This window comes from Diprion similis, chromosome 8 (genome assembly GCF_021155765.1).
Source record: "Diprion similis isolate iyDipSimi1 chromosome 8, iyDipSimi1.1, whole genome shotgun sequence".
Taxonomy (NCBI): domain Eukaryota; kingdom Metazoa; phylum Arthropoda; class Insecta; order Hymenoptera; family Diprionidae; genus Diprion; species Diprion similis.
Window position 1 is genome coordinate 2,677,953 of NC_060112.1, and position 24,992 is coordinate 2,702,944.

Genomic DNA, 24,992 nt, shown 5'->3' on the forward strand with positions numbered 1-24,992 from the left:
TTATATGCAAATGTCATTGTAGTAAAGCCTGTAATTAATGATATTATATATAATAGTGTTATACATACACATATTTTGGAGTGTTGTTCATTTTCTCGAGTTTTTGCATAATATTACATATTAATATAATATATACAAATCTAGTTTTCAGTCATTTGAATACATTCAATTATTATTGTAACTATGGGATTATCTTTATTATCATATTATAAGATATTGTGTAATCCAATTACCACTGAGCAGGCCTATATATATATATTATGCATTTGAACACCCAAATAATGCTTAAAAACACTCTGATACCACTATATGAATCATCACTGCAAAGTATAGTAATAATAATTATACTTGAAAATATGAAAAATATGGTCACGTATGTAATATGATATTAATTTGTTAAGAGAGAATATTATAATAATATTTGAAATGTTGATTAAATGGAATTACGCTGTAATTATACATACTTCTATGAAATTAGGGACTATAAATTATGCTATTTTAATGTTTACTTTAATTCGACGAAAAGTTACGATTATAAATAATTAAAACGCTGCGATCTTGTAACTCGATTCATTCTGATTGTACAATTTGAAAAGAGATAATAATCACGAACTACTGAATTTTCAATTTAAAATTACAACGCTCTATACGGCAAATTGATTTTCGCTTTCATATTATCTTGCATATTTATATCTAGTAAGCGTTATATTGTTAAATACAGTTAACCAATATTTATTATTGTAAAAAAAAGAAAAGAAAAGGAAATGAATGTAACTTACTCAGACTAATGTTAAGTAACATGAAATGTATACTATAAGCGCTAATAGAATTCCATTATATTGTAAATCAGACGTAAACAATAATAAAATTGTAAAAAGGAAATTATCGACGGATCGCAGGAGATTCAATTTTTCCTTTGTCACATTTTTCATCTCTCATCCACCTTCATACGTACATTTCAATTTATATTGTTTTATTATTCCGGCTATCCTTTCAATTTCTCACCGCGGTATTCCTGAACATTCGTTATATGTTTAACGGGCGTAATTGTGTAACAGCCATATATGTAATGTAACGGCCCGGTGTAATCTTGTTTTTATTGTTGTTGACTGTTAAATTTACGTTAGCTACACGTTTCATAAGATAACAAAAATTAAAATAAAAGACTATAACAGGCCGTTATGCAATTACGCCCGCTAAACATATAACGGGCGTTCGTGAATACCGCGGTCAGTGTATCATATCAATTAATAAAATAAAATAATTATATTCAGTTACTTGATTTGTTTATTATAAAGGTGTATGTATAGTAGAAAAAATATGTGAGAACCGAATAAGTGTAAACAGGAAATGATCTATATACTCAGCGTCGTACTCGGCTAGCATGATGAGCAGACCCTGATTCTGACTTAATTTTCAGTCGTGAAAAGAAGATTTTCTACTGAAAACTGCCGTCTGATTGGTCTAGATGGCGTTCATCGCCGTTTTCACGAGTGGAAAATAAATTAGAATTAGGGTCCCGATAGTTTCTAGTCAGTAATTCAGTATTGCTCCGAACGACGGGCTGGCAAGATGTAAGTGTTGTAGGATAATGATGTGTCTATGCATAAATTCACATATAGTGTGGTATTACGAGAGTGTATGGCTATCAGCATGTCGATTTGGATAACTTGCGTAATGAAATTAACTTGTTGTTAACTATGAAGCTAGAGCAAGTCTATACGGACTAGGGGAGACTCCGGCGTGGCTATGTAGCCCGCGGGATAGATTATAGATAATGGTAGCGACCGTTTATGCTTAGGATAAACTACACCGATGTTGTTTACTATTTTTGAATGGCTATAGATTGTCAAAAAACTGGACTTAAAGTTGAGTGCAGTATACTTTATGTTTACGAATGTCCACTGAAATGCCACGTGTAAGGGAATTCGACTGGACAACCCCTTTGTCCCCGCATTTATGTGCCGAATGACCGTTATCGTGTGGTGACAGTTAGACTGACTAATCGCGATCGCATACTTGACTGACTCGCATAACTGACTATTAGCCCACATAATTAGCCTATTTGCAAATTATTGCCTTTTCGTCTTGACTGCTCGCAGTCAACTGTAAACCTAATCGTAGTTGACATCGAGTGTTGCCTTTACCATGGCATTTTAGAGAACATTCGCGCACTCTTCATAATGTGCCTATTCCCAGTTGACTTGAAATAGTTGACTGAGAATTTCTGTCGATATTAAGTCAACTAACAGCCAACAGTGTGATACCTGGGAGGGAGACATTGAGTTTTATGTAGCGCGTCTTTTCGTGGATATACACCACGAGGATCCCAAATTATAGGCAATTCAAGGTACTGGTTTACTCTGATCAACTCCGAGTTTCGCCTGATTGACATCAGCCGCGCGCCACTGAACTATAATACAAATCAAAAACTCACTGACCGTAGTGCAGGAAGTTCCACTGTGCTGCAGTGGTAAGTTTATGGTACGGGAGCCCAACGAATACCGTAAAAGTCATCTCGTACAAACACTTACCCTTACCGACTGAGCAAACTCACCGTTTTACCTCTTGTATTAAATCAACAAATGAACGAGACGAGTTCAAATTACTTCGATGCATCCCTCTTTTGTAACTGAATTCAGTAAAGTTACTCACATCCCGAAAATCTTTCAAAAAAATGTGTGATTCTTTGACGTGTGTTACTATTTCCACGTTTCCTGCAATTTAGAGGCCAAAAAGTGTACAGTTGAGATACTTCCCGCAATTCCGGAAACAATGAGGAGTGAAATAGGCCATCGTAAGACTGTTTTCCTGCAATATTAAGGTCGCTAAACGAAAACCAGGTATTACAATAATTTTGCAAATAAAAGATGCTTTAAGCTAGAGTTAAGTTACATTGCGCTTGCGTTATAGAAATAAAAATATACTCCTATCCCTATCGCACAGGGAGACACTAGATCCCTACTAGATTGCAGCGTTTCTGCTGGCCTAGCGAGGAACTGTTGAACACAGCATCAAGAGGTGCGTTCCGAATCTAACTCGTAGCGCTAAAAACTTCACAAGACAAAGGCAGAGCTACCTACGCACTGGGCAGAGCAAAAGAGATAAAAGATTAATATACTTGAGGGTTCTTGATTTCGGGCCTCGCCGTACGTAATTTTATTGGCCGGGTTCTGCACTCGTGTTTCCACTCTAGGCTCGTATAGTTTCGGTCGACGGTGGCGCCGCAGCTGTTCACGGCCGCGTGCTTCTTTTACTCTCCGTAGAGACGTAAACATGGCTCCGGTAAGTTTTTGATCCGTCTCGAAACTACGTATTATGTATGATAAGTTGAGTGTTGGTTAAAAATAAATATCAAATATAAAAGAGAGATACTAATATTGATGTATCTTCACCTGTGGTGAGAAGAATCTGTAACGATTCCTGAAATAAAATCGGATTCTGTCACGGAACTCTGACCCGGTGACGATCCGTCATCACACGCATCTGGTCGCCTGCACCATGCTCTCAGTTTTTTTTGTAGGACTCTCGGGCTTTAATGGCATATCACTGCTCTCATTAATCCCAACTAATCTAAAATTGTATTTTACAGGTTGTACCGAAGAAGGCCCCAGGGCTAGCTGCGAAAAAGCAGAACCTGCGTGGCAAGGGCCAAAAGAAAAAGAAGGTCTCTTTAAAGTTTACAATCGACTGCACACACCCTGTCGAAGACAACATCATGGATGTTGCTAACTTCGTAAGTTGTATTACGTTTATTCCCTATTCATTGTTCATTTGTCTAATGCTCTGTGACATAGCCTAGTACTGTCTGATCATAACCTCCGAAACCTTGGACCGTAATGCTTTCGCAGGCTATGGACAGTACCTATAATATTTTGTTCCGCAACTTCCTTGTATATATATATTTGTCAAAGTAGTTGTATTGCTTTATGCGTGACAATAGATACTGTATCAGCTGTAATTTTTACGTTTTTACTCAAACGAGATTTGCCTCAACGATTTGAAGAAATCTCGGCATCCTGCAATTCAGTATACATTGCAAATACTCTGCTCTTGGTCACAGATGCTTTCAAATTTTGCATAGCATGTAGTGTCTCTGAGCAAGTCTGATATCATTATTTCTATAATTTCAGGAGAAGTATCTTCACGAGCGAATCAAGGTTAATGGCAAAACTGGAAACTTTGGCAACAATGTAAATTTGGAGCGCAACAAGATGAAACTCTCTGTTAACAGTGATGTTCCATTCTCCAAGAGGTGTGTTACCGCCGTGTATTTCATGGTTTGAATGTACATACCTCATCTATTGCTGCAAAAAAGTGTTTTTATGCAATGGATGTGGCACTGATTGCATGTGAATAATTCTGTATTTGATAATTAGATACTACATCAAACGATTGTTTACTGCTCCTTAGGCTAAACTCTGTGTGGATACCGATATTTGCACTAATTTGGAAACGTTGTTTTTTTTCAGGTACTTGAAATACCTAACTAAGAAGTACCTTAAGAAGAATAAATTGCGTGACTGGCTTCGCGTCGTTTCAAAAGACAAGGATACCTATGAACTGAGGTACTTCCAGATAAACAGCCAAGAAGATGACGACGAGGATGATGCCGAATAAACGAAATTGTTTACATCTATTTGCTCTTATTAACGGTCTTTACCAACATCTGTACATAAATATTGTTCAAATAATAAATACCGTTAATACGCAAGTCCTAAATCTATAGCTGCTAATGTTCTGATGTCTAGGAGACTCTTGCATCCTCCAACTGAAGGTCTATTCGACCCGTTACATTGGCCAACTGGTGATGCCGGTATTTTAAATTAAAATTAGCAAAACGTGGCTAAAAAATCAATATCCATATTCATCGAATCGAGTTGAGCAGGGATTGGCGATCCATCGTGCCCCGAGTACAGTGCGAAAATGTTGCAAACTTGCAACGTCATTCGTCATCGCGGGACGGCGTAGTAATACATGCCGTATTCCTGCATAAACTAAATGCTTTATAAACGGAGACCAACAAAGAATAGTGAAAGTTATTATAAATATTGTTGACATTAATTTTCAGCAATGGTCTATTCACGCCCAAATAAGATGGATAAGATTTTTATCGATTTTACGGCTGGTGGGGGGGGGCTACTTTATTCCGCGTAGTGAAGTAGCAGTCCAGTCCGAGCGGCGTTCAGCGTTCAGTTGACGCACGGCAATTGTTGTGACAGATAGTGGTCCAGTCGTAAAAGCAGTTTCAGTCGTCTCCATTCGAAATCTATTGGGAAAAATATTTTGTTTGTATCGATAAAATTAAAAAATGAAGTTCCAATACAAGGAGGAGCATCCATTCGAGAAAAGGAAGGCAGAGGGCGAGAAAATCAGGCGAAAATACCCTGACCGTGTTCCCGTAAGTTTTGTGAAAATAAATTCCTGTCCCAAGTAAAGGACCTTGTGTCTATCTACATTGACTTTCAACGTGTCTATACGTTATTTTGAATATAGTCAGCTGCTAACCCAGGAAAGACATTTGTCACCGTTACGTAAAAAGAAGTCGCGAACCCAACTATGGCAACGTAACTTGCGAGCCATAATGACGCGGAATTATTTTCCAACGATCGCGCTCACTCCTCACACTGACTACTGTCTGCTGGTTATTATATCTATTCTTTGTAGGGACGGCGCGTTTTGCTTGCCATTTATGCAATCCGGTTGATGCCAGATACACACGATGTCCAAGGTCGATGCCTTGGGCACACATTCGCTGAGAGGCTATTCTGCGTCGTATTTTTGGAACACTTGGCATTTTTCATCATCATTCCTCTTTGTTTTTCCGTACTGTCTCTAGACTCTTCCTGTTTTTTGAACAATATGTTTCAACCACCGCCCAACTCTTCGTGTAATACGAGTACCAACTGTTCATTCTGAATATCTATTATCGATTACCGTGTTGAAATTACGCGCAATGATGTATGCAGTACAACGTCTGCAGATTTTCAGTTTCGTCGTTTTATATTCATTGCCGCGCTTGCGATCTACGTAAGTATTCTTATGCATTATTATAGCAAAAAGAAGAAAGAGAGTAAGAGCTGAGGGACAAAAATCAGTCGCGTCATTTTCCAGAGCTCTAATAATGTTGTTCCTATTGCGGTTATACCGTAGTATATTAGTCAATGCGTCGATAAACAATGCGATTTTTAGCCACAATATTAATTCATACGATCTCTGATAAGATAAAACGGGAGTCAGTACGTACATAACAACTGCGTATATCAAACTAGTTTCTTAATGGTGCAACTTACCGTTTCAATATCTTGCTATTATCGTTTTTACAGAATATGTATATTTATGTTAGGTTGATATAACCGTGCAATTTAGTATATATGCAGGCTGTTATAATAATGTAATCCTTTGTGCCAAAAATCACTAACCGTATGAAAATATATGACATCTACCAGCTTGGATTTACTTTTTTTCTACATTTATTTTTGTCTTAAGTTTCGTGTATGTATATCAAATATATCATTGTGTAAGCTTCAAACGTCCACTAATATTTAAAACGATAAGCTAGTCATGCTCTATTCATGGTAATTTTTTCTTGGAAGCTGCCTGTAATTCGATTATTCTTTATTTATTCTTTGTGAGATTTTTACCTAAAAAAGAGAGCTATGAATGTCTTTTGTTGTTTTTTAATGAAATCATAGAATGGCATTACTGAACAGCTCTGTGCGAATGCTAATTTTCTATAAACACATTTTCTGTTCGTTGAAACTAGGTTATCGTTGAGAAAGCTCCCAAGGCCAGGATCGGTGACCTGGATAAAAAGAAGTACCTTGTACCTTCCGACTTGACAGTCGGACAGTTTTACTTCCTGATTCGCAAGCGTATTCATCTGCGTCCCGAAGATGCCCTCTTCTTCTTTGTCAACAACGTCATTCCACCTACCAGTGCGACAATGGGGACTCTCTACCAGGTAAACTGGCCTGTAAAACTCTAGACTTCAACTTTGCAAAAAAATGACCAATTTTTTTTTCATTTAACATGCATTATTATGCAATTCATTTACCATGTTTCAATACGTGTCGAGGTGCATATATTTTACTACATCGTGCCATATAAATTTTCAGGAGCACCACGAAGAGGATTTCTTTCTCTACATAGCGTACAGCGATGAGAATGTCTATGGAAATTAGAGGGAATTAATAGTAAACCATATGACCCACCTACTGCTACAAGTATATGGATGAAATTTGATTTAAATTAAACAATTGAAACTTACCATCTTTGACATAGTCTACATTTGTAGAGGCTTTAAAGAGAAGGTTTAGAAAAAAAAAGAAACCATACGCGATGAAAAAAAAAAAAAAAATTAAAAAAAGTATGATGATGAGAATCTTATTGTATTTCTGTATCAACTGATTAAAACTGACCAGAGAATCTAAATAATTTGTAATTGATTTGTGTAAATTTTATTATATTTTAATCAATTTTTGTGACTTGAATTTTCATTTTGTATAATTTTTTCGTCACTTGTTTATGAAGTGATGTTAACCCTTAGCTGACGCACCGAGGTATGAGAATTCCTCACCCAATTTAGTTACGATTTTAGCTATTTCAAGTTTCCAGAATGATGAATTTCGCACCTTCTACTCTTAGTTTGAGGCGACAGTGCATCGTGATTTATTTACTAAAATATATTGCTTCAACTTTCAAAATAAGTACCTTGTTATCAGCAATGGCTATCAAACGATTTTTCTACTCGTACTAAACGTAGTATATCTTAAGTATATTAAGTATTCGATTTTTTTGGAATTACCAATTTTTTTTTCGCAAAATGACCTGTACCATGTTTCAAAAGATAGTTTGAAGGCTTTCTGGTAATTTCTGAAAATTAAATTAACCAGTTGTTTAGTTGTGATATGCATTATAGTGGTTGAGGTTTTGAGTGCCCCAGTATGCCAATTATGTTATTTGGTGATGTGTGCCAGTTAAGGGTTAAAAATCATCGGAACGAAGTTATGCAAATTTTTGTTCAAACGTTAAATATTTGAAGCTGCTGAATGAATTGAAAGTCTGGAAAATAACGTACAGCCAAATTATGTACTGATGAAATGCAACTATAATAATGTCTACAAATTTTACTATCTAATTATTATTCAAAATATCGGTGTTTAACTCAGAGATTATTGTTATTGTTATATCACTCAATGATCATTGTTGGAAGAGATAGAAAAAAAAAACATACGATTCAACCTTCATGTGATATAATTTTTTCGTTTATAGACTTAGACTATCGTATATAGTTTAATTTACCCTAAGTGATATTTAATTAATTAAAGAAAAATAAATAACAAACAAAAATAAACAAAAACTAAGCTTAACTGTTAAGGTGAAGAGAAAATTTTTGTAAGGGCTGGTCGTGGGCCATTAAAAAAAATATATAAAACTGCACGAGCCTCTTATATTTGTCTCCTTATTCGATGATCGACACTATGGAGTAGTTTGATGTGGAGAAACAACTTGAACCACAGAGTCTATTTCATCGTGGGCGGGTTTTCGAACTCTAGGATGAAAAATTATTCGATTGTTTTACTGGGTTGTGATTAGATTTTTATTCACCCAAAAAGTTAACAGTAACTACAAATGGTATATAGACGGATTGCGGGTAGCTTTAATTAATTCTTGAACAGATCTTAGATTTTTAATTAATTTACGTATTACAATACACTATTCGACATATTATCATCATACTAAGTAGTACATTATCCCTACCTATTTATTCATTATTACAAATTTCAGACTACAAGAAATACATGATCACAATGTGTTTATTTTTTCACTCCGTGTAACGTACAAATGATTAATAGAAAAGGCAGAATTACAGTATAATCAGATCATAATTTTCCGTTAGTTGATTTAAATACGCACGCAAGATATTCACTTTAATCATTTTTATTCGGTTTCTTGAAATTACTCGTTACTAAAATACAAAATCTTCCTCTATATACAGATGTAGTCTTTTACAGTCTATCACGTGCATATACCATAGACATCATATCATATACATATATATTCTATAATAAATTTTATAGACAAATATTTGACTTTATATAAATGGTATTTGGTATGAGACATTCGATTGATTATATTCAAATAGTACAAACAATCGAAGGTGCTTTCGTCAAATATACATGCATCAGTATAACGTTGCATTCAATTTGTACAAAATCTTGGTCGCAGCATGTTTCACATATTCAAATACATATTTTCCCTTTCAATTTTATCATGCAAAATCAGCATTGTTGGGTACCGGCTGCGACATATCTTCGTACTCCTGCCTTCCAAAACCTATTGAAACAAAAATTAAATGCACATTAAATAATTGTCGATTGCTATTTTGTACTTGGTGGAAATTTTGCTGGTATTACTGGTTCATTGAAGTAACTTCTTTATCTAGACATATAGTTAATTTTACTGTATAAATTTCTAAGCTGAAACAGAAACGTCAGGTGTGGACTACTTACCCAAGGCTGGACTAGGTGCAAACATAGTAGACAGAGGGCCTCCTCTGGCTCGACCAATCTGAAGTAGCGAATAGCTAGACACGACTCGTATAATCAAATTGAGGATCATCATGGCTGCATAAAATTTGCCCCATCCATCTACAAGGTGTTGCGATCATATTGAAACATCTTCTGCTTGGGTAGGGTTTATAGGAGAAACTATTTTTTTTCTACATCATTATTCTGCATGAATTAGTTTGTTAGTATCAAGCTGAATATTCATTTGGTTTTTTTTGTTTCTGTTCTTTTCAATATTGTCGGCAACTTACTGTCTGGAAAGCACGTCGAGAGAGCAATTACGTCGAAGAATATCGACAATACATTAATGAACAGTGCCTGGAACAAAATGCCATTTCAGAAGTGTTTTTACATTAGTTTCTTACAGTTTGAAATACTATTCATTTATGAGGTACAATGTTTCTCAGACATATATTTCAAAACGACTGTACTGGAATGGTTTTAATTTCTTGATAGCACACAGAGATTCATACTTACAAATTGTATCGGTTCATCTGATTCCAAATTGTGTATTGCCCACAGAAGGCAGAGAAAGAATAACAGATTGTAAAACATCAACGATCCTGGGTACCAATTGCCTTGAAGTCCCCTACACATTTGATAATTATATAAACTAACTTACACATCTATCTTATCTAGGAAATGGTTTAAAGGCAACAAGTCATCCAGAATATTAGGCGAATTCTTTTGCAAGTAATTTTTCAGTTCACATGGATTTGGATGGGTATTCTTTGTCATTGATATTCTTGATGAAGCCACACAACGAAACTAAGATATGACCACTAAGGTGAGCTAAAATAAGGCATTGATTTTTTTTTTTTATTCCCTTACCAAGTAACGAAGAACAAATGCACAGCGAAGATGATCTGAAAGTACAAGTGTAATACGGATAAGTTGGCAACTCATACATAGAATGATAGAACGATGAGAAGCTGTCAATAGCGTATTTTGTTTTACTATCACTCACATGCTCACTCGAATACAGTAGCAGTTACAATTAGTAAAAAGGACATGTGATGTTTTTATTATTACGTAGTACTAGGTATGATATTTACCTTGAGAGGATAATGCGTTATGCTGGATATGTTAGGCATCTTGTACGATCTCTAATAAAACTATGGTGAAAATTACGCCTCTATTGAATGGGCGGCGGCTTGGTACCAAAATCGAATGCAATGAAGAAACATAAACGAAAATGAAACGTCAAATGCGAGGCTGACGAATTTTCTCAGTGGCGTTAACTATGTAATAATCCAGACTGTCGACCGCTGTTTAAAATCTAGCTTGCATTGGCTTGCACAATCAGATTGTAATGGATTGTGGAACTCGTTGCGGCGTTGGTGCAACCAACTTCCGTGATTACCGACTGACATTAACAATCTGTAAATATTCATGTCGATAACTCATAAATGAAAAATCAGCCTCGTGATAACGGTAACTTATTTATTTCCACTAGCCATGTAGTACGTGAAGACGTGAATAGATAGAATTTGGTGATCATTAGAACACGTTGGAGAAATTGGGATATTTTTTGTTCATTAAAGTGATCGAACAGTCGGAACGAACGCTGTCGGGTCCCTTAACATGCAACACGGGCGGATCTAAGGGAAGCGGCATTCCATACATGTGATTTTCGATTATCCTTTCTCCGAGTGCGCTAATCGTCGCGCCGTAAATCGAATCGCCAGTTCTGTTAAAGGATTAGAGATTGTTATTGCAATTGTGTAACTGTGAAGACATTATCATTATTAATGTCCACTATTTATTTTGAGATAATTATGTCTATTCACCTGACTCCGAGTATCTGCCGCTCTTCTTCCTTCGGCTCCAAATTGTCTTTCGGCTTTTCTTTTTTCGTCAGTTTCGAAAGCAACTCTGGACCCGCAAGTTCACGAGGGTTTCGATAAGATATTTTATGTATCGTTTCTGGTATTACCCAACCTTCTGGCAGGGCAACGCGGGGTCTGTCACCCCCGGTGCGTTTAGCCGTCAATGATAAGTAGTTGTCTGAAAAATTGCGATATGGAAAGGTGGGTAGAGATTATCCGTCATGAGCGAACAGAGCTGTGTTAAAATATATCTCCGCACATCTTTTACCTAGATCTGCTGAGTAGTCTACTTGGTACACAGATTTTAAAAGTATTTTTGCCCGCTGTTCGATCAAATTCTCGTCCGGAGCTTGTTCTGGTAATACTTTTCTTAACGTCGGATGCATGCGTTTCACCTGGACGGTGTTCAAATTATGTGAGTAAAACTATCGTACGGGAGACGCGAAATCTATGTATTATCACTAGTAGCTGATAATTCAGACCCGCCATCGATATATCAATGATTTACGCGCAGACTTGACAGACTGAATAAGTGCGTGTAATGCACGGTCGAAGTGTAGTTGTTGATGATTGTATTTGCGCGTGATAAACGACGGCTTACTTTGTCCAAATTTGCTCTGATATCTTCTGATCGCTCGCAGGGTTCTAGATTGGCATTTTTCCTCGAAGTATAAAGGTGTTCTTTAAATGGGCCATTTAGCGGGTTCAGAGGATAAGGGTACTCAGATGGTTGCAGACGCGGTGGAGGTCGCCTCCCTCTCTTCGGGTGGAAGTCTTTTCTGTACACGGTAACGAAGTCGCGATTCTCTTCATCTGCCTCCAAAATCATTGTGACATACGTTGAACTCCAAATTTATCCTGATAATTCTTTCATTCAATTTGCGATAGTTTTGGGAAGTATTGAGATTGACATTTCAAGATATGAATAAAATGAGCAAATGGTTCAAAGAATATGTAAAGTCTCTCATGGTTTTACAAAACATTTGAAATCCAATGACCCCGCGATACCGCGCAATTAATGAACGCCGCCCGTCAATATTAGGCGGTCTAATCGCGAGCCCTTCGCGGATTGGACCGTCAAAAACAACCCGCGATGCAGTGAAATAGTATACTCGGAACTCTGAGATTCCCGTATGTTGTTACAATAAAGTTTATAGAATGCAAGAAATGATATACTATAAGACTTTAATAAGTTTACATAATATTGGTACTTGTAGAAAATATTCGAAGTTGAAATTTAGCAAAGAAGAAACAAGATTCTGTTTTAAAGTTTCGCGTGACTACATGGCTCGAGATCTAGACGAGAAGTGAGACGATTTAATCCAACAGTCGACAAGCTCGATGATCCAGGAATCTTCTGCGCATGCATTTAGAGCCCTTTGTGCATGGGATGCACCACCAGGATGGCAGGCTTCCGCCGGGTCATTCTCATTTTTGTCTGGGACTTGAATTTCTGCCGGCTCGGATATCTGGTATCACCCTGCTGGTCGACGAGCGCATCCCTCGACAATATTCCCTTGTCTTTTCTTTTTGGACGGCAAAACATGTTATCCGTCAGTGCATACACCCGATACTCGTTATCTTAAGTATTGTTTCTCAGTTATTTGAGATTCCGTAATTTCGCAAGTGTCCATCAAGAATCAGGTGTACGTTCTGGAATCTGAGATCTGCTAACGAACGACCAACGAATGTTGATTATTGAGACCTCACCCGTTGCTGGCTCAGCCTTTCTTAATAAGGTTTTGATTATCATATTATTGATGATATTTAATATTATATTTCTATAGGTTAATAGATGAGACAGTTGTACCTGTCTCTGGTCGCGTTGTATTCTGAGTATTTGAGAATTAGGACAATTCCCAGTTCGCCTAGGCGTTTCAAGGTGCGTATATGAGTTAGATTTGTGTAGTAGATTGACCAGTTTATGAGGTTTTACAATTAATCTAACTAATGGTTCCGGATATCCAAGATTAATATATTACATGAATCTGTGAACTGAATTTATTATTCGAGGTCTTTATCTAATGATACTCAATATTCCTTATTATGTTGTAGGTAAGTCCTTGCAAAAATGGGTCCTTCCCGGGTGAACTGTTTAGTGAATTGCTTATCCACAGAAGTCTACTTGACATGTGTGCTGAACTGCCTGACCTAGATAGTCTAGGCACTGCCTTCTCTCGTGTTATCCTTATGTCTGCTTATGCCTAATGGAAACAATACAATTGTTCAGAGATGTGATTATTGTTTGTGTTCGTACGTATGATAGATACGTGCATCATGCGTGATAGTATCGTATATATGAAACATTCATGAAATGATTGTGATACTAGACATATTATGTTATTTGTGAACGGATGGGCACGACAAGTCGTTTACTGGAGTACGGTGTCTTTTCGAGAAAGGCGTCTCACAAAACCATTGGATGAATGGTGGAAACTTCTGGCATTTAGGACTGGGGTTGAATTGCGTCATTAATGCACCATATCGAAGTGAATGTGCATACGAATAGTGCGAGTATTTCGACAACTTTGGGAAGTGCTGCAGTTGTTTCTTTAGGACATTATTTCGCGGGTATTTTGCGGAAGAAATCGATTGCTCGCAGTCCAAATGCGCTGCGAGCAACGGATCAAGAGTGACAGCCAAAAAATGAAAGTCGTATTTGCTCAATTTTTCTGCTGCTGGTCTTTGCGTCGTAATTTCTCTGCTGTTGGTCCTACGCTTTTTTTGTTGTGTTTTCTGAGTTCCTGGGCGTCCAATTAATCCGGAAAGGGTCATACGAATCGATTCCGAGACAAAAAATTCTCAGCTACAAAAATGACCAAAAAAAATAGGCTAACCCCTTTGGATTTTTTGCAAAAATTTCGACGATTCTGAAAAGTGCTGCAATTATTTCTTTAGGAATCTATTCCGACGTAATTTTAGGTGAAAAATCGATTGAGCGCGGTCCCAATACGCTGCAAACAACGGATCAAAAGTTACAGCAAAAAAACTGCAGACTTTCATCGTCATTTCTCTGCTGTTGGTCCTACGCTTTTTTTAAAGTGTTTTTTGAGTTCTTGGGGTTCCTATTAGCCAAGAAACGGTAATACAAATCAATTCGGAGACTTGAAATTTTCAGCTCTAAAAATCGCAAAAAAAGTAAGGCTAACCCCTTTGGATTTTTGGCGGAAATTTCGATGACTTTGAGAAGGGCTGCAACGGATTCTTTAGGGCTCTATTCCGACATAATTTCGCGAGAGAAATCGATTGAGCGAAGTCCCGAAACGCTGCGAGCAACGGATCAAAAGTTACAGCAAAAAAACTGCAGACTTTCGTCGTCATTTCTCTGCTGTTGGTCCTACGCTTTTTTGAATGTGTTTTTTGAGTTCTTGGGGTTCCTATTAGCCAAGAAACGGCGATACAAATCAATTCGGAGACTTGAAATTTTCAGCTCTAAAAATCGCAAAAAAAGTAAGGCTAACCCCTTTGGATTTTTGGCGAAAATTTCGATGACTTTGACAAGTGCTGCAATCAATTCTTTTGGGCGCTATTACGACGTAATTTTGCGAGAGAAATCGATTGAGCGCAGTCCCAATACGCTGCGAGCAACGAATCAAAAGTTACAGCCAAAATACTGCAGATTTTCATCGTCATTTCTCTGCTGTTGGTCCTACGCTTTTCTAAATGTGTTTTCTGAGTTCCTGGGGTTCCAATTGGCCTAGGAACGGTCGTACAAATCAATTCGGAGACCAAAAATTTTCGACTCTAAAAATCGTAAAACAAAGTAAGGTTAACCCCTTTGAATTTTTGGCGAAATTTCCGACGACTTTGTAAAATGCTGCAATTAATTCTTGAGGGGCACTATTCCGACGTAATTTTGCGAGAGAAATCGATTAAGCGCAGTCTCAATGCGCTGCGAGCAACGGATCAAAGGTTACAGCCAGAAAACTGCAGATTTTCATCGTCATTTCTCTGCTGTTGGTCCTACGCGTTTCTAAATGTGTTTTTTGAGTTCCTGGGGTTTCAATTAGCCAAGGAACGGTCGTACAAATCAATTCGAAGACCAAAAATTTTCGACTCCAAAAATCGCAAAAAAAGGAAGGTTAACCCCTTTGGATTTTTGGCGAAAATTACGACGACTTGAAGAAGTGCTGCAATTATCTCTTCAGGGCACTTTTCCGACGTCATTTTGCGAGAGAAATCGATTGAGCGCAGTCCCAATACGCTGCGAGCAACGGATCAAAAGTTACAGCCAAAAAACTGCAGATTTTCATCGTCATTTCTCTACTGTTGGTCCTACGCTGTTCTAAATGTGTTTTTTGAGTTTCCGGGGTTCCAATTGGCCTAGGAACGGTCGTACAAATCAATTTGAAGACCAAAAATTTTCGACTCCAAAAATCGCAAAAAAAGGAAGGTTAACCCCTTTGGATTTTTGGCGAAAATTACGACGACTTTGGAAAGTGCTGCAATTATCTCATCAGGGCACTATTCCGACGTCATTTTGCGAGAGAAATCGATTGAGCGCAGTCCCAATACGCTGCGAGCAACGGATCAGAAGTTACAGCCAAAAAACTGCAGATTTTCATCGTCATTTCTCTGCTGTTGGTCCTACGCTGTTTTAAATGTGTTTTTTGAGTTCCTGGGGTTCCAATTAGCCAAGCAACGGTGGTACAAATCACTTCGGAGATCAAAAATGTTCGACTCCAAAAATCGTAAAAAAAAAGTAAGGTTAACCCCTTCGGATTTTTGGCGAAAATTTCGACTACTTTGAAAAGTGCTGCGATTAATTCTTTAGGGCGCTATTCCGACGTAATTTTGCGAGAGAAACCGATTGAGCGCAGTCCCAATACGCTGCGAGCAACGGATCAAAAGTTACAGCCAAAAAACTGCAGATTTTCATCGTCATTTCTCTGCTGTTGGTCCTACGCTTTTCTAAATGTGTTTTTTGAGTTTCCAGGGTTCCAATCGGCCAAGGAACGGTCGTACAAATCAATTCAGAGACCAAAAATTTTCGACTCTAAAAATCGTAAAGAAAAGGAAGGTTAACCCCTTTGAATTTTTGGCGAAAATTTCGACGACTTGAAAAAGTGCTGCAATTATCTCTTCAGGGCACTTTTCCGGAGTCATTTTGCGAGAGGAATCGATTGAGCGCAGTCCCAATACGCTGCGAGCAACGAATCAAAAGTTACAGCCAAAAAACTGCAGATTTTCATCGTCATTTCTCTGCTGTTGGTCCTACGCTTTTCTAAATGTGTTTTTCGAGTTCCTGGGGTTCCAATTGGCTTAGGAACGGTCGTACGAATCAATTTGAGGACCAAAAATTTTTGACTCCAGAAATCGCCAAGAAAGTAAGGTTAACCCCTTTGGATTTTTGGCAAAAATTTCGACTACTTTGAAAAGTGCTGCGATTAATTCTTTAGGGCGCTATTCCGACACAATTTTGCGAGAGAAATCGATTGAGCGCAGTCCCAATACGCTGCGAGCAACGGATCAAAAGTTACAGCCAAAAAACTGCAGATTTTCATCGTCATTTCTCTGCTGTTGGTCCTACGCTGTTTTAAAGGTGTTTTTTGAGTTCCTGGGGTTCCAATTGGCTTAGGAACGGTCGTACAAATCAATTTGAAGACCAAAAATTTTCGACTCCAGAAATCGCCAAGAAAGGAAGGTTAACCCCTTTGGATTTTTGGCGAAAATTACGACGACTTTGGAAAGTGCTGCAATTATCTCATCAGGGCACTATTCCGACGTCATTTTGCGAGAGAAATCGATTGAGCGCAGTCCCAATACGCTGCGAGCAACGGATCAAAAGTTACAGCCAAAAAACTGCAGATTTTCATCGTCATTTCTCTGCTGTTGGTCCTACGCTGTTTTAAATGTGTTTTTTGAGTTCCTGGGGTTCCAATTAGCCAAGCAACGGTCGTACAAATCACTTCGGAGATCAAAAATTTTCGACTCTAAAAATCGTAAAAAAAAAAGTAAGGTTAACCTCTTTGGATTTTCGGCGAAAATTTCGACTACTTTGAAAAATGCTGCAATTGATTCTTTAGGGCACTATTCCGACGTAATTTTGCGAGAGAAATCGATTAAGCGCAGTCCCAATACGCTGCGAGCAACGGATCAAAAGTTACAGCCAATAAACTGCGGATTTTCATCGTCATTTCTCTGCTGTTAGTCCTACGCTTTTCTAAATGTGTTTTTTGAGTTCCTGGGGTTCCAATTGGCCTAGGAACGATCGTACAAATCAATTCGGAGACCAAAAATTTTCGACTCACAAAATCGCAAAAAAAAGTAAGGTTAACCCCTTTGAATTTTTGGCGAATATTTCGACGACTTTGAAAAATGCTGCAATTAATCCTTTAGGTCACTATTCCGACGTAATTTTGCGAGAGAAATCGATGAGGCGCAGTCCCAATACGCTGCGAGCAACGGATCAAAAGTTACAGCCAAAAAACTGCAGATTTTCATCGTCATTTCTCTGCTGTTGGTCCTACGCTTCTCTAAATGTGTTTTTTGAGTTCCTGGGGTTCCAATTGGCCTAGGAACGGTCGTACCAATCAATTTGAAGACCAAAAGTTTTCGACTCCAAAAATCGCAAAAAAAGGAAGGTTAACCCCTTTGGATTTTTGGCGAAAATTACGACGACTTTGGAAAGTGCTGCAATTATCTCATCAGGGCACTATTCCGACGTCATTTTGCGAGAGAGATCGATTGAGCGCAGTCCCAATACGCTGCGAGCAACGGATCAAAAGTTACAGCCAAAAAACTGCAGATTTTCATCGTCATTTCTCTGCTGTTGGTCCTACGCTGTTTTAAATGTGTTTTTTGAGTTCCTGGGGTTCCAATTAGCCAAGCAACGGTCGTACAAATCACTTCGGAGATCGAAAATTTTCGACTCCTAAAATCGTAAAAAAAAAGTAAGGTTAACCACTTTGGATTTTTGGCGAAAATTTCGACTACTTTGAAAAGTGCTGCGATTAATTTTTTAGGGCGCTATTCCGACACAATTTTGCGAGAGAAATCGATTGAGCGCTGTCCCAATACGCTGCGAGCAACGGATCAAAAGTTACAGCCAAAAAACTGCAGATTTTCATCGTCATTTCTCTGCTGTTGGTCCTACGCTTTTCTAAATGTGTTTTTTGAGTTCCTGGGGTTTCAATTAGCCAAGGAACGGTCGTACAAATCAATTCGAAGACCAAAAATTTTCGACTCCAAAAATCGCAAAAAAAGGAAGGTTAACCCCTTTGGATTTTTGGCGAAAATTACGACGACTTGAAAAAGTGCTGCAATTATCTCTTCAGGGCACTTTTCCGACGTCATTTTGAGAGAGAAATCGATTGAGCGCAGTCCCAATACGCTGCGAGCAACGGATCAAAAGTTACAGCCAAAAAACTGCAGATTTTCATCGTCATTTCTCTGCTGTTGGTCCTACGCTGTTTCAAATGTGTTTTTTGAGTTCCTGGGGTTCCAATTAGCCAAGCAACGGTCGTACAAATCACTTCGGAGATCAAAAATTTTCGACTCCAAAAATCGTAAAAAAAAAGTAAGGTTAACCCCTTTGGATTTTTGGCGAAAATTTCGACTACTTTGAAAAGTGCTGCGATTAATTCTTTAGGGCGCTATTCCGACGTAATTTTGCGAGAGAAATCGATTGAGCGCAGTCCCAATACGCTGCGAGCAACGGATCAAAAGTTACAGCCAAAAAACTGCAGATTTTCATCGTCATTTCTCTGCTGTTGGTCCTACGCTTCTCTAAATGTGTTTTTTGAGTTCCTGGGGTTCCAATTGGCCTGGGAACGGTCGTACAAATCAATTTGAAGACCAAAAATTTTCGACTTCAAAAATCGCAAAAAAAGGAAGGTTAACCCCTTCGGATTTTTGGCGAAAATTACGACGACTTTGGAAAGTGCTGCTATTATCCTATCAGGGCTCTATTCCGACGTCATTTTGCGAGAGAAATCGATTGAGCGCAGTCCTAATACGCTGCGAGCAACGGATCAAAAGTTACAGCCAAAAAACTGCAGATTTTCATCGTCATTTCTCTGCTGTTGGTCCTACGCTGTTTTAAATGTGTTTTTTGAGTTCCTGGGGTTCCAATTAGCCAAGCAACGGTCGTACAAATCACTTCGGAGATCAAAAATTTTCGACTCTAAAAATCGTAAAAAAAAGGAAGGTTAACCCCTTTGAATTTTTGGCGAAAATTTCGACGACTTTGAAAAATGCTGCAAATAATTCTTTAGGGCACTATTCCGACGTAATTTTGCGAGAGAAATCGATTCAGCGCAGTCCCAATACGCTGCGAGCAACGGATCAAAAGTTACAGCCAAAAAACTGCAGATTCTCATCGTCATTTCTCTGCTGTTGGTCCTACGCTGTTTTAAAGGTGTTTTTTGAGTTCCTGGGGTTCCAATTAGCCAAGCAACGGTCGTACAAATCACTTCGGAGATCAAAAATTTTCGACTCTAAAAATCGTAAAAAAAAAGTAAGGTTAACCCCTTTGGATTTTTGGCGAAAATTTCGACTACTTTGAAAAGTGCTGCAATTAATTCTTTAGGGCGCTATTCCGACGTAATTTTGCGAGAGAAATCGATTGAGCGCAGTCCCAATACGCTGCGAGCAACGGATCAAAAGTTACAGCCAAAAAACTGCAGATTTTCATCGTCATTTCTCTGCTGTTGGTCTTACGCTTTTCTAAATGTGTTTTTTGAGTTCCTGGGGTTCCAATTAGCCAAGCAACGGTCGTACAAATCACTTCGGAGATCAAAAATTTTCGACTCCAAAAATCGTAAAAAAAAAGTAAGGTTAACCCCTTTGGATTTTTGGCGAAAATTTCGACTACTTTGAAAAGTGCTGCGATTAATTCTTTAGGGCGCTATTCCGACGTAATTTTGCGAGAGAAATCGATTGAGCGCAGTCCCAATACGCTGCGAGCAACGGATCAAAAGTTACAGCCAAAAAACTGCAGATTTTCATCGTCATTTCTCTGCTGTTGGTCCTACGCTGTTTTAAATGTGTTTTTTGAGTTCCTGGGGTTCCAATTAGCCAAGCAACGGTCGTACAAATCACTTCGGAGATCAAAAATTTTCGACTCCAAGAATCGTAAAAAAAAAAGTAAGGTTAACCCCTTTTGATTTTTGGCGAAAATTACGACGACTTTAAAAAGTGCTGCAATTATCTCTTCACGGCACCATTCCGACGTAATTTTGCGAGAGAAATCGATTGAGCGCAGTCCCAATACGCTGCGAGCAACGGATCAAAAGTTACAGCCAAAAAACTGCAGATTTTCATCGTCATTTCTCTGCTGTTGGTCCTACGCTTTTCTAAATGTGTTTTTTGAGTTCCTGGGGTTCCAATTGGCCTAGGAACGGTCGTACAAATCAATTCGGAGACCAAAAATTTTCGACTCCAAAAATCGCAAAAAAAAGTAAGGTTAACCCCTTTGAATTTTTGGCGAATATTTCGACGACTTTGAAAAATGCTGCAATTAATTCTTTAGGGCACTTTTCCGACGTAATTTTGCGAGAGAAATCGATTAAGCGCAGTCCCAATACGCTGCGAGCAACGGATCAAAAGATACAGCCAAAAAACTGCAGATTTTCATCGTCATTTCTCTGCTGTTGGTCCTACGCTGTTTTAAATGTGTTTTTTGAGTTCCTGGGGTTCCAATTAGCCAAGCAACGATCGTACAAATCACTTCGGAGATCAAAAATTTTCGACTCCAAAAATCGTAAAAAAAAAAGTAAGGTTAACCTCTTTGGATTTTTGGCGAAAATTTCGACTACTTTGAAAAATGCTGCAATTCATTCTTTAGGGCACTATTCCGACGTAATTTTGCGAGAGAAATCGATTAAGCGCAGTCCCAATACGCTGCGAGCAACGGATCAAAAGATACAGCCAAAAAACTGCAGATTTTCATCGTCATTTCTCTGCTGTTGGTCCTACGCTTCTCTAAATGTGTTTTTTGAGTTCCTGGGGTTCCAATTGGCCTAGGAACGGTCGTACGAATCAATTTGAAGACCAAAAGTTTTCGACTCCAAAAATCGCAAAAAAAGGAAGGTTAACCCCTTTGGATTTTTGGCGAAAATTACGACGACTTTGGAAAGTGCTGCAATTATCTCATCAGGGCACTATTCCGACGTCATTTTGCGAGAGAGATCGATTGAGCGCAGTCCCAATACGCTGCGAGCAACGGATCAAAAGTTACAGCCAAAAAACTGCAGATTTTCATCGTCATTTCTCTGCTGTTGGTCCTACGCTGTTTTAAATGTGTTTTTTGAGTTCCTGGGGTTCCAATTAGCCAAGCAACGGTCGTACAAATCACTTCGGAGATCAAAAATTTTCGACTCTAAAAATCGTAAAAAAAAAGGAAGGTTAACCCCTTTGAATTTTTGGCGAAAATTTCGACGACTTTGAAAAATGCTGCAAATAATTCTTCAGGGCACTATTCCGACGTAATTTTGCGAGAGAAATCGATTCAGCGCAGTCCCAATACGCTGCGAGCAACGGATCAAAAGTTACAGCCAAAAAACTGCAGATTTTCATCGTCATTTCTCTGCTGTTGGTCCTACGCTGTTTTAAAGGTGTTTTTTGAGTTCCTGGGGTTCCAATTAGCCAAGCAACGGTCGTACAAATCACTTCGGAGATCAAAAGTTTTCGACTCTAAAAATCGTAAAAAAAAAGTAAGGTTAACCCCTTTGGATTTTTGGCGAAAATTTCGACTACTTTGAAAAAAGCTGCAATTAATTCTTTAGGGCACTATTCCGACGTAATTTTGCGAGAGAAATCGATTAAGCGCAGTCCCAATACGCTGCGAGCAACGGATCAAAAGTTACAGCCAAAAAACTGCAGATTTTCATCGTCATTTCTCTGCTGTTAGTCCTACGCTTTTCTAAATGTGTTTTTTGAGTTCCTGGGGTTCCAATTGGCCTAGGAACGATCGTACAAATCAATTCGGAGACCAAAAATTTTCGACTCACAAAATCGCAAAAAAAAGTAAGGTTAACCCCTTTGAATTTTTGGCGAATATTTCGACGACTTTGAAAAATGCTGCAATTGATTCTTTAGGGCACTATTCCGACGTCATTTTGCGAGAGAAATCGATCGAGCGCAGTCCCAATACGCTGCGAGCAACGGATCAAAAGTTACAGCCAAAAAACTGCAGATTTTCATCGTCATTTCTCTGCTGTTGGTCCTACGCTGTTTTAAATGTGTTTTTTGAGTTCCTGGGGTTCCAATTAGCCAAGCAACGGTCGTACAAATCACTTCGGAGATCAAAAATTTTCGACTCCAAAAATCGTAAAAAAAAAGTAAGGTTAACCCCTTTGGATTTTTGGCGAAAATTTCGACTACTTTGAAAAGTGCTGCGATTAATTCTTTAGGGCGCTATTCCGACGTAATTTTGCGAGAGAAATCGATTGAGCGCAGTCCCAATACGCTGCGAGCAACGGATCAAAAGTTACAGCCAAAAAACTGCAGATTTTCATCGTCATTTCTCTGCTGTTGGTCCTACGCTGTTTTAAATGTGTTTTTTGAGTTCCTGGTGTTCCAATTAGCCAAGCAACGGTCGTACAAATCACTACGGAGATCAAAAATTTTCGACTCCAAAAATCGTAAAAAAAAAAGTAAGGTTAACCTCTTTGGATTTTTGGCGAATATTTCGACGACTTTGAAAAATGCTGCAATTAATTCTTTAGGGCACTATTCCGACGTAATTTTGCGAGAGAAATCGATTAAGCGCAGTCCCAATACGCTGCGAGCAACGGATCAAAAGTTACAGCCAAAAAACTGCAGATTTTCATCGTCATTTCTCTGCTGTTGGTCCTACGCTTCTCTAAATGTGTTTTTTGAGTTCCTGGGGTTCCAATTGGCCTAGGAACGGTCGTACAAATCAATTTAAAGACCAAAAATTTTCGACTCCAAAAATCGCAAAAAAAGGAAGGTTAACCCCTTTGGATTTTTGGCGAAAATTACGACGACTTTGGAAAGTGCTGCAATTATCTCATCAGGGCACTATTCCGACGTCATTTTGCGAGAGAGATCGATTGAGCGCAGTCCCAATACGCTGCGAGCAACGGATCAAAAGTTACAGCCAAAAAACTGCAGATTTTCATCGTCATTTCTCTGCTGTTGGTCCTACGCTGTTTTAAATGTGTTTTTTGAGTTCCTGGGGTTCCAATTAGCCAAGCAACGGTCGTACAAATCACTTCGGAGATCGAAAATTTTCGACTCTTAAAATCGTAAAAAAAAAGTAAGGTTAACCACTTTGGATTTTTGGCGAAAATTCCGACTACTTTGAAAAGTGCTGCGATTAATTTTTTAGGGCGCTATTCCGACACAATTTTGCGAGGGAAATCGATTGAGCGCAGTCCCAATACGCTGCGAGCAACGGATCAAAAGTTACAGCCAAAAAACTGCAGATTTTCATCGTCATTTCTCTGCTGTTGGTCCTACGCTTTTCTAAATGTGTTTTTCGAGTTCCTGGGGTTCCAATTGGCTTAGGAACGGTCGTACGAATCAATTTGAAGACCAAAAATTTTTGACTCCAGAAATCGCCAAGAAAGTAAGGTCAACCCCTTTGGATTTTTGGCGAAAATTTCGACTACTTTGAAAAGTGCTGCGATTAATTCTTTAGGGCGCTATTCCGACACAATTTTGCGAGAGAAATCGATTGAGCGCAGTCCCAATACGCTGCGAGCAACGGATCAAAAGTTACAGCCAAAAAACTGCAGATTTTCATCGTCATTTCTCTGCTGTTGGTCCTACGCTTTTCTAAATGTGTTTTTCGAGTTCCTGGGGTTCCAATTGGCTTAGGAACGGTCGTACGAATCAATTTGAAGACCAAAAATTTTCGACTCCAGAAATCGCCAAGAAAGTAAGGTTAACCCCTTTGGATTTTTGGCGAAAATTTCGACTACTTTGAAAAGTGCTGCGATTAATTCTTTAGATAGCTATTCCGACACAATTTTGCGAGAGAAATCGATTGAGCGCAGTCCCAATACGCTGCGAGCAACGGATCAAAAGTTACAGCCAAAAAACTGCAGATTTTCATCGTCATTTCTCTGCTGTTGGTCCTACGCTGTTTTAAAGGTGTTTTTTGAGTTCCTGGGGTTCTCATTGGCTTAGGAACGGTCGTACAAATCAATTTGAAGACCAAAAATTTTCGACTCCAGAAATCGCCAAGAAAGGAAGGTTAACCCCTTTGGATTTTTGGCGAAAATTACGACGACTTTGGAAAGTGCTGCAATTATCTCATCAGGGCACTATTCCGACGTCATTTTGCGAGAGAAATCGATTGAGCGCAGTCCCAATACGCCGCGAGCAACGGATCAAAAGTTACAGCCAAAAAACTGCAGATTTTCATCGTCATTTCTCTGCTGTTGGTCCTACGCTGTTTTAAATGTGTTTTTTGAGTTCCTGGGGTTCCAATTAGCCAAGCAGCGGTCGTACAAATCACTTCGGAGATCAAAAATTTTCGACTCCAAAAATCGTAAAAAAAAAAGTAAGGTTAACTTCTTTGGATTTTTGGCGAAAATTTCGACTACTTTGAAAAATGCTGCAATTAATTCTTTAGGGCACTATTCCGACGTAATTTTGCGAGAGAAATCGATTAAGCGCA

The 24,992-nt window shown here is 38.6% G+C and overlaps 4 protein-coding genes across 5 annotated transcripts in view; 3 read left to right on the forward strand and 1 right to left on the reverse strand.

The window, feature by feature from the left end:
• Positions 1 to 24,992, forward strand: part of LOC124408937 (bestrophin-4) — a 341,487-nt gene that overhangs the window by 100,687 nt on the left and 215,808 nt on the right. The gene's annotated exons all lie outside the window — the stretch shown is intronic.
• Positions 3,197 to 4,717, forward strand: LOC124408961 (60S ribosomal protein L22-like). Its single transcript, XM_046886306.1, has 4 exons — positions 3,197 to 3,285; positions 3,593 to 3,736; positions 4,134 to 4,255; positions 4,473 to 4,717. Exons 1-4 carry the CDS (start codon positions 3,277 to 3,279, stop codon positions 4,618 to 4,620), a joined length of 423 nt encoding a protein of 140 aa, XP_046742262.1. The 5' UTR covers positions 3,197 to 3,276; the 3' UTR covers positions 4,621 to 4,717.
• Positions 5,183 to 7,416, forward strand: LOC124408963 (gamma-aminobutyric acid receptor-associated protein). The gene is made up of 3 exons (XM_046886308.1): positions 5,183 to 5,401; positions 6,767 to 6,964; positions 7,119 to 7,416. The coding sequence occupies exons 1-3, from the start codon at positions 5,312 to 5,314 to the stop codon at positions 7,182 to 7,184; spliced, it is 354 nt and encodes a 117-aa protein (XP_046742264.1). The 5' UTR covers positions 5,183 to 5,311; the 3' UTR covers positions 7,185 to 7,416.
• Positions 8,956 to 10,810, reverse strand: LOC124408959. Of its 2 annotated transcripts, none has more exons than XR_006929481.1 (6): positions 10,628 to 10,810; positions 10,404 to 10,438; positions 10,050 to 10,161; positions 9,824 to 9,890; positions 9,455 to 9,653; positions 8,956 to 9,339 (listed from the first exon to the last, which is right to left on the reverse strand). XR_006929481.1 is itself a non-coding variant. In XM_046886300.1 (6 exons), exons 1-6 carry the CDS (start codon positions 10,664 to 10,666, stop codon positions 9,275 to 9,277), a joined length of 456 nt encoding a protein of 151 aa, XP_046742256.1. In that variant the 5' UTR covers positions 10,667 to 10,807; the 3' UTR covers positions 8,956 to 9,274. The 2 variants fall into 2 exon arrangements, 1 of the variants encoding a protein (XP_046742256.1); XM_046886300.1 differs by having other exon boundaries at positions 9,516 to 9,653; positions 10,628 to 10,807.